The 15,107-nt window shown below is 40.2% G+C and overlaps 1 protein-coding gene across 1 annotated transcript; it reads right to left on the bottom strand.

The window, feature by feature from the left end:
* Positions 1-5,219: 5,219 nt before the first annotated feature.
* Positions 5,220-13,877, bottom strand: vps72a (vacuolar protein sorting 72 homolog a). Its single transcript, XM_080787350.1, has 6 exons — positions 13,483-13,877; positions 12,632-12,784; positions 11,015-11,135; positions 9,562-9,741; positions 8,472-8,616; positions 5,220-6,739 (listed from the first exon to the last, which is right to left on the bottom strand). Exons 1-6 carry the CDS (start codon positions 13,597-13,599, stop codon positions 6,349-6,351), a joined length of 1,107 nt encoding a protein of 368 aa, XP_080643476.1. The 5' UTR covers positions 13,600-13,877; the 3' UTR covers positions 5,220-6,348.
* Positions 13,878-15,107: the final 1,230 nt, after the last annotated feature.

Here is a 15,107-nt window from a genome sequence, read left to right as displayed (position 1 = left end):
TTAGATAAGCCCGTTATAAATGCTGAGGCACCACAGGAGGTCAATCCACGGGCCTGGCATCTAGGCAGAGTAAGGTTCACCAGACAAACATAATCCCCCGAAAGTGTTGGAGCCGTCTCTGTCAAACAAAGTAATACGTAATCACCAATATGTAAGCACCAAATTGCATTGCCTAATGCCTATGATAAAGATTCTGACTGATTAAGTCTTGTTGGTCTTCTTGGCTCCCATCATAGACTATAATGTGTGTTGTTCATGTTCATGTGGAGTCATAACATGATATGTCATAGATAGACGACTGACTTCATAGGCTGGAGACACACCATTCCCATGTGGACCCCAAGATCTAAATATGATTCAATTTATTTTAAACACTCTTATTGTTTATACCTAGTTTTAGCAATCTGTGCCTCACCACCTGAACTTGAACAACACATTGGAGAAGGTGCATTGCACTCCATCACACTTGACCTACAGTGAAAAAATATATTTGTGTCTAACAGGCTAGCTAGGCTATGTTTTCTTGCCTGCTCGGTCAAGAATGGAGAGATGGAGTAACACTTCCAAAACTTGAGCGGAATATGTCCTTTCATGAAATGCACATGCAAGATCTATGTTATTTACAGTAGCGAGTATATGTTGAGATAGATTTTAGGTTCTTTACCCTGTTCATAGGGTTCATTGCATTTTCTCCGCTTGCATTGTATATTAAGTCTCCATAGATAAGAGGGTCAGCTAAATGCCTACACTGTCCATCTAGATTCTAGATACACACACAAGCTTGTCCCTATGCAAATGCATATCATAGCAGATAGAGGACCATCTGTAGTGTGTAGTGGAACAAATTAAACACTAGGAGGTAATTGAAAAAAAGCCAATTCCAGCTACCATGTAAATTGGGCAGCTAATCACATTCTATAGGTTAAGACAAGCAAACATCTGTCAAAAATAGATTCATATTGGGTGAAAAATGGGGAACATGACGAAAATACCAGATTTACAAGCTCACGTGTCTTGTACATCGGCTGTTTTTGCTACTGACGTACTGTGAAGTGTGTTGGGGGTTGAACCAGTTGAGCAATGTTGGTGGGGATTGAAGTATAGATACTGTAACTGTATATCCACTGTGATCACTACGTTCCCGGTGACAGCTGAGAAGCCACTTGGGCACCATGACAATATCACACAATATTTATTCAAATTAGTATAGACATCATGCCATGTTTGACACCTGATTCTTATCTGGACCACTCACAGCATGTGTCAGGGCTTGTAAACATTCAGAGGTTAGGTCAGTTTCATTAGATAAACCTGTTATAAATGCTGAGGCACCACAGGAGGTCAATCCACGGGCCTGGCAAGGCTGGCATCTAGGCAGAGTAAGGTTCACCAGACAAACATAATCCCCCATAAATGTTGGAGCCGTCTCTGTCAAACAAAGTAATAGTAAGCACCAAATTGCATTGCCTAATGCCTATGATAAAGATTCTGACTGATTAAGTCTGTTGGTCTTCTTGGTTCCGATCATAGACTATAACGTGTGTCATGTTCACACTAAAGCGATTAAAGCTTTGTAGCTTTAATCTCGGACATACATTGTAAATCAATGGTACTACCCTGTAGTTGTGTGTGTGCCAGTGTGAATGCACCGTGATGATGAGTGGCATTTGGCACATGTACATCATTCATTAGTGGTCCAATTACCTCTAGTCTCCACATGTCATGGCATCATGCAGGGCAGGCTGAGTAAGCTCCATCTCCCTAACCTAGTCTATATCCTTTAATATGCATTAGTATAATGATCTGACACTCACCCGGGGGCTGTCAGGAGATGCTTCCCAATAGCTTAGTCACATTAGGACGACTGTGTCCTGGGCACTTGGGAAAGGCTTGAGGTTCCAGGTTCGCTTTCTCTCTAGGTGAAAGTAGTAGTTTAGATAGACCTGAGACTTGAGGTTCAAGTTAAAGCCAGTGTATCCTGTCCAGGCCAACTTGCAGTTGCAGTGTGCTGTCAGTGTCCGTTGCACCACCAATCCTTTGCACGGTGATTAGCATCAATTTCATCTGGACTTCACTGACTTCAGTCAAGCATTAATGCTCAAACTTGCCTACTTGCAGCAGCAGTGTTAGCAGCTCCTCCTGTGTGCTTCTCCTCTCTCGCTTCTTCCTCTGCCCCCTCGCCTCCAACTGTATTGCGATCCCAATGCAGTTTCCTCGGTATTCGGTAACATGGATGGAGAATCAGTTCCGAGCACGATTCTTGTCATTTTAATTGTTTGTTTGCTCCGTGCGTGTATGTATGTAGCTGCGAATAGCCCCGCGTCATATTTCACAAAATGCCAAATCCGAGCCAATTCACAATTCAATATAACCTATGGGAATAGACAGAGCAAAGTAGTTGATCATGCTTTTTCTGCTCAGCTCACACAGGTAAATATAAAAACTATGTATGTAGCATTACACGACTGTACAATAAGTAGAACTATGTTCAAATGTGTGGAGGGCAGGCTCATCGGCTGAAGCCCAATTCTAAAGCTGCAGTTTGGCTATGCCAACTCTGAACAGTAGAGCTTGCTTACTGCACATCCCGCGCGCCCTCGGAGACCACACGGCAGGAGCCATCAAAATAATGTGTAGTTTTTTATAACGCCTTTGCCTTCAAATCCGGAGGATGTGTATCTGACTGCAACAAACCCCGAAACAGTATACTCTGTGATTCATTGTCTGTTGGTACTCCTCGTGTCTCGCCAGTATACGGATCTTGAAACGCTTCCGTTCCTTCCACATCGAGCGAAATATCCCAGGATTAATCCAAATCCAGACGCGTGCTGCTGAATCGGGTGCAGAATGTGGTGTCTCTGCTCTCTAGCGCATTTGGTGCAAGTCGCACCTAAATGTATGTATTAGGTAATTAATGGCATCGCATGCAATGTGTTGGGAAATCAGAGAATTCTGTCAGTCGATCTGGGGCGGAGATAGTGCGTAATAGACATTTAAACCAACGCCTCCAAAAGGCAGGACGCAGGAGCAACCTACCATGCCTGTCCTGTGCCATGACAATTATGACTGCCATCTAAATCTGAACATTATTTGTAAGATTATTATTCACATTTAAAACACGGGGAACTAAAGCGTACTCATTTGAAATAGTACAGGGAATTGTGTAAAGTTCTATGTTATAAAATAAAATAGGCATAGGCCTATACTGCTGCTGCCAATCGCCACCCCCCGCGCATGCATACACGCGCGTTCCCGTTAAAATAAAAATCTGCCATGAATCCCAAAAGTGGGCTAAATGCCAGAATGAACGACAGTGAATGAAAGTGCATTCTATTTTTAAAACCATCCATTGCGGTTTGCTGCATTGAGTAGGCTAGGTATTTGTTAAAGTAACTGGATATCTTTGAAACAAACAAATGTAGACAAACAGATTAGGCATCCTTATTGCAAAGGCAGGATATAGGCATTCACTCCGAATAGGCCAACATACATGATTAAAAACATTTTAAAGTTGAGTTACAGGCTGGACAAAATGCCATGGAAATGATTAACTAATCTCAATATCTTTGTTGGTTGGTCTAGTCTAGTGCTCTTCTTACCCAAATACAGTCACACGTGCACACGCATGCATGCCCATCTCCATGGAAACTAATAAAACAGAGGGATTGCAATGAGAAGACATCGACAAATGAAATGAAATTACATCAAATCTGAAGTGAACTGTGCTGGTCTATATTTATTGGCAATGGGAAAACTGAATTTAGATCCAACTAAAGAAACACCTCTGAAACGATTCTATTAGGCAATTTAGGCTAGATAAATGAGCAATATGAAAATTCGACTTAAAAAAAAAAGCCATCTTCATGCATGCTCAAAAAAATCACACCCGTGTGAAGTGAGGGGTGCTAATATAAAGTCTAACTTATGTTGCTTAGGGGATGTATAGTGATGTGAAACAAACGGTGCCAACACAAACATTAGACGCCATTAACAATAAAGAGACAATATGACGTAATGAGGCACATTATCACGTACATTTTCCCTTCATTGTCAATGGTGTTTTTAAAACAAACATTAAAACTGTATATAGCCTCAAAAAAGTGTTCCAATGCGGCTGCATTTATTACTAAACTAGGCTAGAGGCTTGACTGACTGGCCAGTGGGATTTGGTTCAAATAAAGGAGCGTATTGCTATTGGTCCACAAATTGAGAGAACCACAAGAAAGCCTTCAAGTAAACCTGGAGAATGAAAGGTCTATTGTTATTTGTTGCGGAGAACAGACGAGCCGAGAGGACAAGGGAAGGAGTACAACACGAAAGAGTACACCACCTACACTCGTTTCCATGGCAACTACCACACTAGAGCAAGCAATGATAGTCCCCATCTCTTCCTATTTAGAACATTGCTCAGTAGGTTCCATAACACCATAGCACTGCTGTGTCCCAAACAAGCTATGATAGCAGAGAGCTTGTTTGGGACATAATTGGTGCAAAATGAGGACATTATCTTTCAAATTGCATTTAATTGTCTGAGAGCACAGATGAAAGTGACACAATAGGGTTATCACATTAATCGCCTGATTTCAATTATTTGAGATAATCACTAATGTTTTTGCATCATCTGTATAATTTGTTGAAAATTTTAGTCTATTATATATATATATATATATATATATTATATTATATATATTATTTTTTAGAAAATAGATTTACAAGCCCACAAGCAAGCTTAGTTATTACATTTTTACACCTTGTTTTAATTCAAAATGCATTGGCCCTGCCTATAAAATGGGTCAAATCCCCATTGTCAAGCATCCTACTTTAGGAGAAAAGAAACATCTTGTTTCCAACTTGACATCAAATGTAGTCATTACTCATGCAGATGACTCTCTGTAAACAGATTTCAGGTGTAAAGATGCATTAATCACCCATAAATTGGCCCCAAGTTGATTATGGAAATGTTATCAAGCCTCCCTAATCAAGCTTGATTATACTCTGTCACACTCACAGCAATAACACGTACCAAAAATAGCCATTCTACATGCTCACAATGAGTTTCAGTGGGGTGTGAGCTAGTAGATCTGCTATTTTCCTTGATCCTCGTTAAGAAGAGGCAACTGCCTTGAGGAAGTGTAAGGGCCCTATGCATGTTTTACTATTCCTATGACAAACATTTTAAAATTGTGAAAATAGTGTATCAACAATTCTACATAGACACCTTGTGAGGTTGCAGATCAGCTATTTGAACTGGTTTATTTTGTATTTTTTAAGCATAAGCAGATATGTCCAATAAACTCAGTTCCACTATGTCACAACAGATGTTTCTTCTGGGTGGAAAAAAATATATATATAAAAAGTCTAACAAAAAAAATACAAATTCAATTGTTTACAATTAACCTTTTTTGTTCAACAATGATGTCTAAAAAACCCATCTTAAAAAACAAACTATATTTATTTCTGCCAAAAGGTAAGGCCTCATCCACCCCATCCTAAAACAACGTGAAAAGTCACTTTTTTAACAGTTGCACAGGAAAGTCACATTTCAAGAAATGATGTTGACGACATGATGTGATAATTGTGGCAATTGATAAATGTGGCAATATAAGTGGAATTAATCCTTCCAGAGGTATTCTGAAGGAAAGAGGACAAGAGTAGATTATTCGGGTTGCTGTACAGTACAACAGGGTTAACTGGGTAAAATACTTATTTTACCCAGCCTATAGCAATCATAATAATAATAAGTCAGACTAATATCACACAACACTGTCGCAATTTTCGGTCTGGCTTATTAGCCAGGCTAATCATACAGTGCAATGAGGCTCTTACACCTGTCAATCAATGCCCCAAGGCAGACTCGAGCGAAGGAGTCACGTGACAAAAATAACAGATCTACAAGCTAACAACGTAATGTGTCTTAGTGCAACGTGTTAGAATTTTAGATGTGAAATGACTGTATACATTAGGCCGCACTCTTGTGCAGCGTACCACTAATTCTTACCATGTTACGTATTTCACGTAATATGTTTTGGGACATAGTTTAAAACAAAAATATATATTCCTAAACAATGTATATCCAAACATTTTCCAAAACACTTGATGAATTTCTAGCCAACTTTATTCTGATTCCAAAACAGTGGGGACTGGGGACCCTGTTATATGCTTATGCATCAGCTTTACCTACCCATGCCTATGAACATGCTTGAGACTGTAACGTTTTCATACTTTGAGAGCCAGAATATGTACACTCACTGTCATTATTGCCGCCCTTTTTGTGTCCATTAAAAAAAATCAACTCAAGGTAGTCAAGGTAACAAATAAATAAAGAAAAAAAGCATGTTTCCTTAAGTCTCATGTTGCAACGGCACTCTGCTTGACAACCATCTTCTGACGGCTGCCTTTTGATGCCGACGTATCAAGTCCTGTCACCACTCCCGAGGTGCTGGGGAACCCGTGAGCAGCCACATACTTCCGGTAGGCTTCCCGGATGATGCGGAAGGCTCGTGCATTGGCGTAGGGGATGTCGGTGACTGGGTCTCGGTACAGCGCGGCCTTGTGGGTAACGGGGCACACCTCCTGGGCGGGCAGCTGGGGACATACCTGTGCGCTGCCCGGGAAGCCCACCTCCAGAGCCTCGTCGTCACTGAACGTTATGTAAGTACGAGAGCACAAACCTCCCGCTGTTAGCTGCGAAGGCACAGTTGGATTTGCTGGGGCTGTCTGAGGAACGTCCTGATCCAACCTTTGAGAAGAGCATGAATCATAGAAAGAAAACATATTGACACTTCTGAATTATGCACTGCATTCTGAGTCACGTTCTCTGCCATTACAATGAGAAGATTAATGAGCACTTTCTCTGCGTCTAACCAGTAGGTATACTAATCTCCCACTTCCCTCTCTCAACTCATTTAAAAAAGTTTCAACCAGGCACTCATGTGAATAAAAGTCACTGGAAAATTATAATATCTAGTGCTCTTGCAAGGAAGATATAGCCAAACAACAAAACGAAGATCACGGGCAATGAAAAAACAGTAACAGCCAGCTAAAAAAAAGCCAGTTAAAAAGGCTAAACTGGCTTTGTAAATACATCCTACATCCAGTTTTTTTTATGCCTGGGACATATATTTCCTTGTCTGAGTCATTTAAAACAAAGGTTCATAAACTTTTAAGATCAAGAGTCATCATGTCTTTCCGGGACTCAAGCTATAGTGAATATTTACAAGCAAAAGCTGCTAAATTCACTACAATTCTTTATGTATAACTTATGGAATTTCTTAATATTTGTATTTATTCATCTATGAAATAATTCTGAAAAAAGTTTGAATTTGTTTTTAATGTAAGAAAAAAATGTGAATTCTTTGGATATTTGGGAAATAATAAATTAAAACAAAGGATATTAAAAACACATTGACAATCCAAAAACAGGTCCCGACCGTCTGTCTGGGAAACGGTGATTTACGGTGATCTACCTCCACCACACACATTTTCCTATTACTACTGCGTTCAGAAAGGAGCCATCTACCCATTTTAGTGATAGAACTTATGGTCCCTACACACTGTAGTTGTTTTAAAGTTGTCGGCGAGTCAACAGATTGTTATTTATTTCACACTGCAGTCTTTTTTTTAAATTGTCTGTCATTATATCGTTGTGGCTTTCACACTAAACGATTGGTCGCTGACTAGGCATTCACCAAGATGCGATCTAGACCCGATACATATAAGCAACATAATTTGTTTTCTATTTCAATTCATTTTGACAATCTCACGCACGTGCAGGATACCGTGATACAAGCGCGATACCGACACAGGACGCATCTCTCTCTCACACACACACACACACACACACAGGAATAGCCAGGCTACACAGGGCGAAAAAGGTCAAAAAGTTTGCTCTGAACTGTTGATTCCGGTGCGACATTATTCAAGTGAAATGCGTTGGTTTTATAGACTATTTAACAGCAACATTGGGCTAATATAGCTTGCATGTAAGACACAGGACAGGGAATTACCCAAGGAATAAAGGTTATATCATCTTATAGTCGACACGACAGACAGACGGTGTCAGTGAGTGCTCTCATTGGCTGTAATACAGGACTTCTCTGGATGGCAACCCATTTCATACTGTACGATGTCCAGTCGGCGACAGAGCCAAATATCAACACTGCTTGATATTCAGAAACGGTCGGGAAGGCGTCGGCGAGCACTTTTATCGGCGATTTTTGTCGGCGAGTGCCAAAAATGGTCCCCAACAGCATAATCGGAGCAAATATCGTGCAGTGTGTACGAGCCATAACAAATTTCTCTAGAGATTAACCTGAGGGGACTCCTTCTTTCATTGGTGTGTCGCCCCGGTTGAACCTAAACCCCAACCTTTAACCTCACAGAAAATATGCCTAAGCCTAACCTCATAACCACATCGACCTGGGGGAAAAAAACAGGAAAAGAGAGTCTCCCCTAATGGAGATGGTCCTTACCCTTCCACGTCCACATTTTCTTCCTTTAGCATGGAGTGCGAGACGAGAGGCATGAGGACTGAATGGTAGCGAATGGTTGGGCCTTCAAATTTCCGCTTCTTGTGCACCTGTTTCTTCTTATCGGCCTCCAACCTCTCGTAGTTCTCTTCAGGAATGGAAATAATCAGTTCAATTGCATCATCACTAAGCAGCACACCCAATAGATCCAATAGATTTTAGATTTTATACGTTGGCTATTCAAAAATAGCACATATACAAGCTCACAGCGTGTTAGCCTTTGTTGCTAGTGAGGAGTCACTTTATACTGCGCTGCGATCTTGCTTTTTTTAAACGTTTACAAAAATTATTTTAAAGTGTGAGAACTACTGATTTAGAAAGAATTTGTAGAATTGGCCTAAGCTCTTAATGGGTTAATCCGGTTGATACCAAATTTTGCACAACAGATGCCAACGATGAACCTCTGTCCCAAATTGTCCAGAACGGCTTGTTATAGCGCCACCAGGAGGCCGACTTTTATATTACCGGTACTCCTCCAGATTCTGTCCAAAAGTCCCGCAAATCATTACACACATCTCTATAGTCATGTGTTCAAGTCGGATCTGTCCGATATTTCATATTCCATGGATTCCAGGATTGGCCTGTTTTGAACAAAAAGCCTCAAATCATGAACTCAGCGTGCAATTTACGTGAAATCTTTCACAGACTTTCCTACTAGGCTGGGGAATATATCCCACCTTTTTCACATTGGCCTATTATAGCGCCACCAACAGGTGGATTTTTGCAAAACACATTTTTGGAACAAAATGCCTCAAATCATCCAATTGCCATCCAAAGCATATAGAAATGGCACCCTTTTCACATTGGCCTATTATAGCGCCACTAGGAGGCCACAACCTGACCTGCCCTGGTGGAGACCTGTGCCCCGAGGGGCACTTTATCTAGTTGGTGTTTATTGTGTTGTGCTGAGACAGTACAATGCCTGAGAGAGAATACAGAACTAAATAGCCTACTGAACCGAGTCAGGCAGAGTTCTAAGTGGTACGAGTGAGTGAGGGTAGCATTGGTTGCAAATGCAAACATGTTTTCTTACCTAAAGATCTGATGTTGATTTCAGCCGTTAGCTTGGCCTCCGCCAGCAGCTCATCCTGTGTAAGAGGCCGGTCGCGGTGAGCTCCTCTCCGGCGCCTCGGGGCATCCTGTCGTTCTTGCAAGCGCAGATTTGTTTTTCGAGTGTGCTCGCTGGTCGACTGCCGCACAGACTTCCGAGCAGCTATAGAAGATAATATGTGAACAGCTTTATGTATATGGTTGAAGTCTTTAATGAATGTGAACGCTTTTTTTGATATGAACAAAAACAGCATGTTTCATCTGAAAGATATGATAAATGTTTTGCCAATAATTAAACACACATAGTTGTCATTCAAATTTAGGTCCTAATCAGAATTATTTTAACACATTTGCCTCGATGAGGTTGGTGTATTACAGTGCATAACAATGCAAACCCGGTTGAGAATGACTTTAAAAGACTTATTGTATTATATTACTTATGGCTCCAAAAACCCATTTAAGCACGACTAGAACGGTGGAATTAGTTCTCAAAGCACCTCGTAAGTTTTAAAGGAATTACTTCTTGGCTTTCAAATCTGTGCTCAGGTCCTTTTTAGGAACCTCTGTGTGCTGTACAAGGCCATTGCTGGTGGTATGATAGGTGCCAAATGTTCCAAGTCCAACAGGGAAGATAAGCTAAGGTGGTAGTTTTATATTAAGCACAGACAAAGCCCTTCTTAATATTAAACTACTAAAGACATCACTCGCAGAGAGATGGCCAGTCAATTTTCATTACTGAAGACATAATGATTCGTGATGAATGTAAGAGTGTTGGTATACTGTATGGCATCAAGAGGTTTAAAAGTGATACAAGTGGGTGCTGTGTGTGTCTATAATTAATTACATCTCCATAATCTAACATGGGAGAACAAGACTGCCTTGATTACTCTTTTTGCTGAACATGGGAAAGAATGCATTGTTCCTAATAGCCCAATTTTATCCGATACCATTTCTTGATGAGATTGTCGTCATGATTAAGTAATTTTGTCGCTCATCCAAATTCCACAGTGTATAATACAGTAAAGGGGAGATCTATCAATAAGAGAACCGGAATGACGAAATGTCTGTGATCAATTTCCTTTGCTCTGGACACTTTCTCACTGTTTCTCACATTCTTGAATCTTGAAATCCCTAAACAACTCTTTATGGTAGATCTGCAGTGTTCAAAGAATGAGAAACAACGACTTATTCATACAATTGGAAGCTTACACGGATATGAGTAATGGCTCTGATTTCACCAGGGTATGGTGACTAAAGGAAGATTAATCATCACCTGCAAAAAATAATTCCAGTGTTCCGAATGCATACAGACAAATGACGTGTGTAAGCCAAATTGCCTATATTCACACAGTGGCAATTTTCTCTTACATCATACTCGGGTGTAGATTGATTCCCACGCCATTGGGGTGAAGTAAGAGTAATGGAAGGTATCTTACTCTCTCCAAAGTCCTGGAACTCTTGTGGAATCTTCCTCTTAAACTCAACCTTGGCTTTCTCCGTCTTCTTCAGCTCTACAGCAGGTCTCTTGGGTTTGGGCTTGGCAACTTTCACAGGTTCCTTAGATGAAACGAATAGAAATGAACCAGGTTTGTTTCGGTTTTAGAGTAGTATTAAACAGGATATGGGGAACCGGAAGATAAGTCATCCATCCCATAGACCAGGGATCTTGTACCTGAGGTCTGCAGACCACTTCTAACTTTTTATTTTCCTTTTATTTATTTTTCTTGCTATTTTTTTTGTTACTAATTTTTTTTAATGGTTTTTCCTGGTGAAATGCAAGGAATTGTTTCTGTATATTGGCATATTCGAAATAAACATGACAAACAAACAAACAAACAAACTTAAGTCTGTGACGCCATGCATCACAAAAATGATCTCCCATATGGGCCTGTTTGCTATGGCTCAATACTGCTTTGTGGGTAGTTGAAGAAAATAGCATGTCCGAAAGTGACGTGTTGTAAGCTTGTAGTTCTGCTATTCTATATTTGATTTTTAGATTTTTATGTATGGACATTTTTCAACAAACGACTGGTGATTATGAAAAGATAATTGTGATTAGCTCAAATAATTGCCATTAGATGATTATATGTAATAATTGTGACAGGCCTATTCAGTAGCCTAGTTAACCGTTAATTGTGGGGAAAACATTTGCAGAAAATAGCAGATCTAAAAGCTCATAATGTGTTGTACAAAGGATTCTACAATCTTTGCCAGAAGTAAAGATTTGAGTTAAAAACGTTCACTCATGAAATAATATATATTAAAAGAACATTTTCAATGTGTTGCAATGCATTGTGACCTTGTAGATCTGCTATTTTCATGAAATGTGTACTAAAAACCTTTTTAACTACCGGTATGTCATGCCAAAAATAGGTATTGATTACTAATCAATTATCTTATTAAATAAATAAATAAAACATTTGTGCTAATTGAGGGACTGTACATGACGTCTCATGTCGTCAATGTTTAACTGCTGCCCTAAAGACACTTCAATTGCCCATTCAATTCATGTCATTATTAAGTGCTCTAAACAAACATTAAAAAGTCCATAGACCTGGCCGCCATATGACGTCATCTTCAAAAACCATGCATTGGAAGGGCTATACATTGACACGAAAACGCGTATTCAGGGCGGAGTCACCACCCCCCGGGTAAACTGTGATTTGCTCTCGTTCACTGCAATGCAATTTGCGGCATTTCCAAAACAATATTGCGCAGAGTAGCGATTATCAAACTTATTTGCAATGACATACGTTGAAAGATCTGTTGCCCGTGGACAAGGCACGCTACCTCCGCAAGTTAGATATTATCGGCATAGATGTTTGTCCGTATGTTATTAAGGATTGGAAAAAGTTGCATTGGCAGCCATAGAAAATTCTGCCAGGGTAAATGTCCCGGATGTGACGTTTTGGGGCGTTCCTGTCTTGTTTCGTGTCAATGTATAGTGCCCGTCAAAAAAGTATAATCGATTAGTTCTATTAAAGGTTGTGCCAGACTAGCACTACTTGATTCAGACAAATTTTAGCAGCATAACTTTGACTCTTTAAGTTTACCTTGTAAGCTTTAGTGATGACCCGCATCTTCCTACGAGGTCCTTCATCTTCCTGGTCACTGTTCGGCTCGTCGCCCTCGTCAATGTCAAAGTCACTGTCCACCTCGTCCTCTGTGTCTGAATGTTCTCCATGGTACTCATCATCTCCAGCTTCCTGGGGGGGGGGGGGGTAGACATATAGTCACATTATACTATCAGGTAGACACTTTTAATTTCACAAAGGCCTGAAAGCCAGATTTATTGTTGCCATATCACTACAAAACATTGGCAGTTTTATTGAGTGCAAAAGAAAAAAAAGGCTCAACGGTGTGTAGCATGAGGAATCAAGGATTCGTCTAGCCAGTGGTTCTCAACCCCCAAAATCTGATAAACATTGTGAAAATAGCCGGTATACAAGCTCACAACGATTGGAGGTGTTGTGAGCTTGTAGATCAGCTAGTTTCGCATTTTGTATCTACTTTTTATAGTAGTTTATTGATTATGCCTACTTTTGATTCATTTTTTTAATGTATTTATCTTCTTTTTCCACCCCAGGTATATTCTTTTTGTCACTTTACTGTTAACTGCGGACCCCCAAGCCACGCACTGCGAAGTGCGAACCACCAGCTCTGATCCAGTGCATTGGACCAGGGATACGAACCACCCATCTAAGCTGCTGTCTGCTAATAATCGTTGCAAAACATCAACGGGCAAGCAAGCGTAAAGGATCACTCGGTAACTATTCAGGTAATGAATCAGATAGATAAAAGGAACCATCCATGTCCAAGATGCTAGCATTAGCATTGCTAGCTATCTATGTGTCGGCTAACAGAGGCTAATTTACGTTACGTTGACTTTGTAGTTTGTACTCACATCGTTGAATCCGCCGTAAGTGGTCTTATAGAAGTCGTCGTCCTCTTCAACATCCAGTAGTTTGGACAGGCGGTTCCCCGCAGTTTTGCGGGGCTCCCGTCCCACGGCCAGACTCATGGTTGCAGTGCTACTACTCTAGTTAGCTAACTCCTCACTAGCAACAAAGGCTAAGCTGCTGCTCAGCTACAACCTTAGGATGCCTGCCTTGCCTGTATGACTCGTTTGGTGACTTTGGTCACTCCGTAACTAGCTGTCCTTTCCTAGATTTCTATGACAACTGTTAGATTATACGTTACAAAGGCAGTTTGTAAGTCTCACTCATCAAACATCACAATGTGTGGTGCTGTGAAACCACACAACACTCAGCCACCTCTTCTTGTTGTGCTTTTGCACAATTTCAATTTGCAGTGACTGGCAACTATAAAGTTAGGTGCATTGTCGCCATCTACTGGTTCTTCTGGTGTGACGCGAGGTTAACTATGACCTGTCCTAGCGGTTCTCAAACATTTTAATTTCAACCCTATAATAAGTGAGAGTGTACAATACAAAAATCGCTGTTATTTTAGATTGTTTTGTATAATCATACAACATAAACATTAAAGAGACTTGTCTCAGTTCAGGCTGCATGAACAGCGCTCGAGCGCTCCGTTTCTACAGTACAAATGGAAGCAAATGGTCCACCCATACACTGTCAGAGCAGTGTTGCCAACTTTAGTGAGAGAAAATAAGCCAACCTTGTAATTACCTACCTCCAAAAACAAGCCAACACTTAAATCAAGAAATAAGCCAAATTAATCTCCCCTCGAAAAACAAGGCAAAACAATCCCAATAATATGGCCATATAATCCTAATAGAAAAATATTCAATACATTTATCATTATAAATACTATATGTCTATAATATTTAATGTTTTGAAAATTTACTATCAGTATTACACACATACTTGACTTGAGCCAGGTAGAGACACGTACCAGACAGAGTCGACTGACCAAACCGATTCTGTCACTCAATGTGATTCACACACACTCCCCCATAGGCCTACTTTATGGGGAATATTTATAGTACATATACCTATGTCAAAGAAATGTTGGCTCGTTATATGTTCCGATTATTATTGCTTCTTGTCCCCTGGATCCCTGGAACAAAACATTTACAGATGGGGGTCGGTGGCCCAATACATTTCGGTGTCCTTGACATGAAACAGTTTGAGAACCACAGGTGCCAGAGCCTGCAGGTGACAACAGCAGTGTTGTCAAAGTTACTCTAAAACGGTAATATTATTACTTAATACTTATTACGAGTTACTTTAAAAAATATATATATTTGGCTACTATTGCTCCCTGCCAAAAGTAACTTATTACTTTTCTTTCTCGCCCCCAGTAATTGCATCGTTTGTCCCCAAAATTCAGCTTCTGCATTTTCAACATTAGCAGTTTTCCCCCCTTTTTGCAACCTACATTGTACAATCCTCATTGTTTATTTAACTTTAACTTTTATCTGAAAAGTGTACTGTATAGTGTACACATCACGATAGGTCCATTTGGTTCCATTTGTACACTTTTTTGAATTAAATGAACACATAAGACTTTTACTGTGTATGAATTAATAAATTACAGACTGAATGA

This window comes from Protomyctophum bolini (assembly GCF_963924005.1).
Source record: "Protomyctophum bolini genome assembly, chromosome: 17".
Classification (NCBI taxonomy): domain Eukaryota; kingdom Metazoa; phylum Chordata; class Actinopteri; order Myctophiformes; family Myctophidae; genus Protomyctophum; species Protomyctophum bolini.
Note: the sequence above shows the minus strand (reverse complement) of the source record. Positions and strands in the feature narration are given on the sequence as shown.

What these genes read in the sequence shown, in the direction of transcription:
- vps72a (XM_080787350.1), bottom strand. Translation starts at nt 13,599, where the DNA reads ATGAGTCTGGCCGTGGGACGGGAGCCCCGCAAAACTGCGGGGAACCGC. An exon ending in GTTCCAGGACTTTGGAGAGA is followed by an intron (nt 9,742 to 11,014) that starts GTAAGATACCTT and finishes TATCTTCTATAG; the next exon opens with CTGCTCGGAAGTCTGTGCGG. An exon ending in GAAAATGTGGACGTGGAAGG is followed by an intron (nt 6,740 to 8,471) that starts GTAAGGACCATC and finishes CTCTTCTCAAAG; the next exon opens with GTTGGATCAGGACGTTCCTC.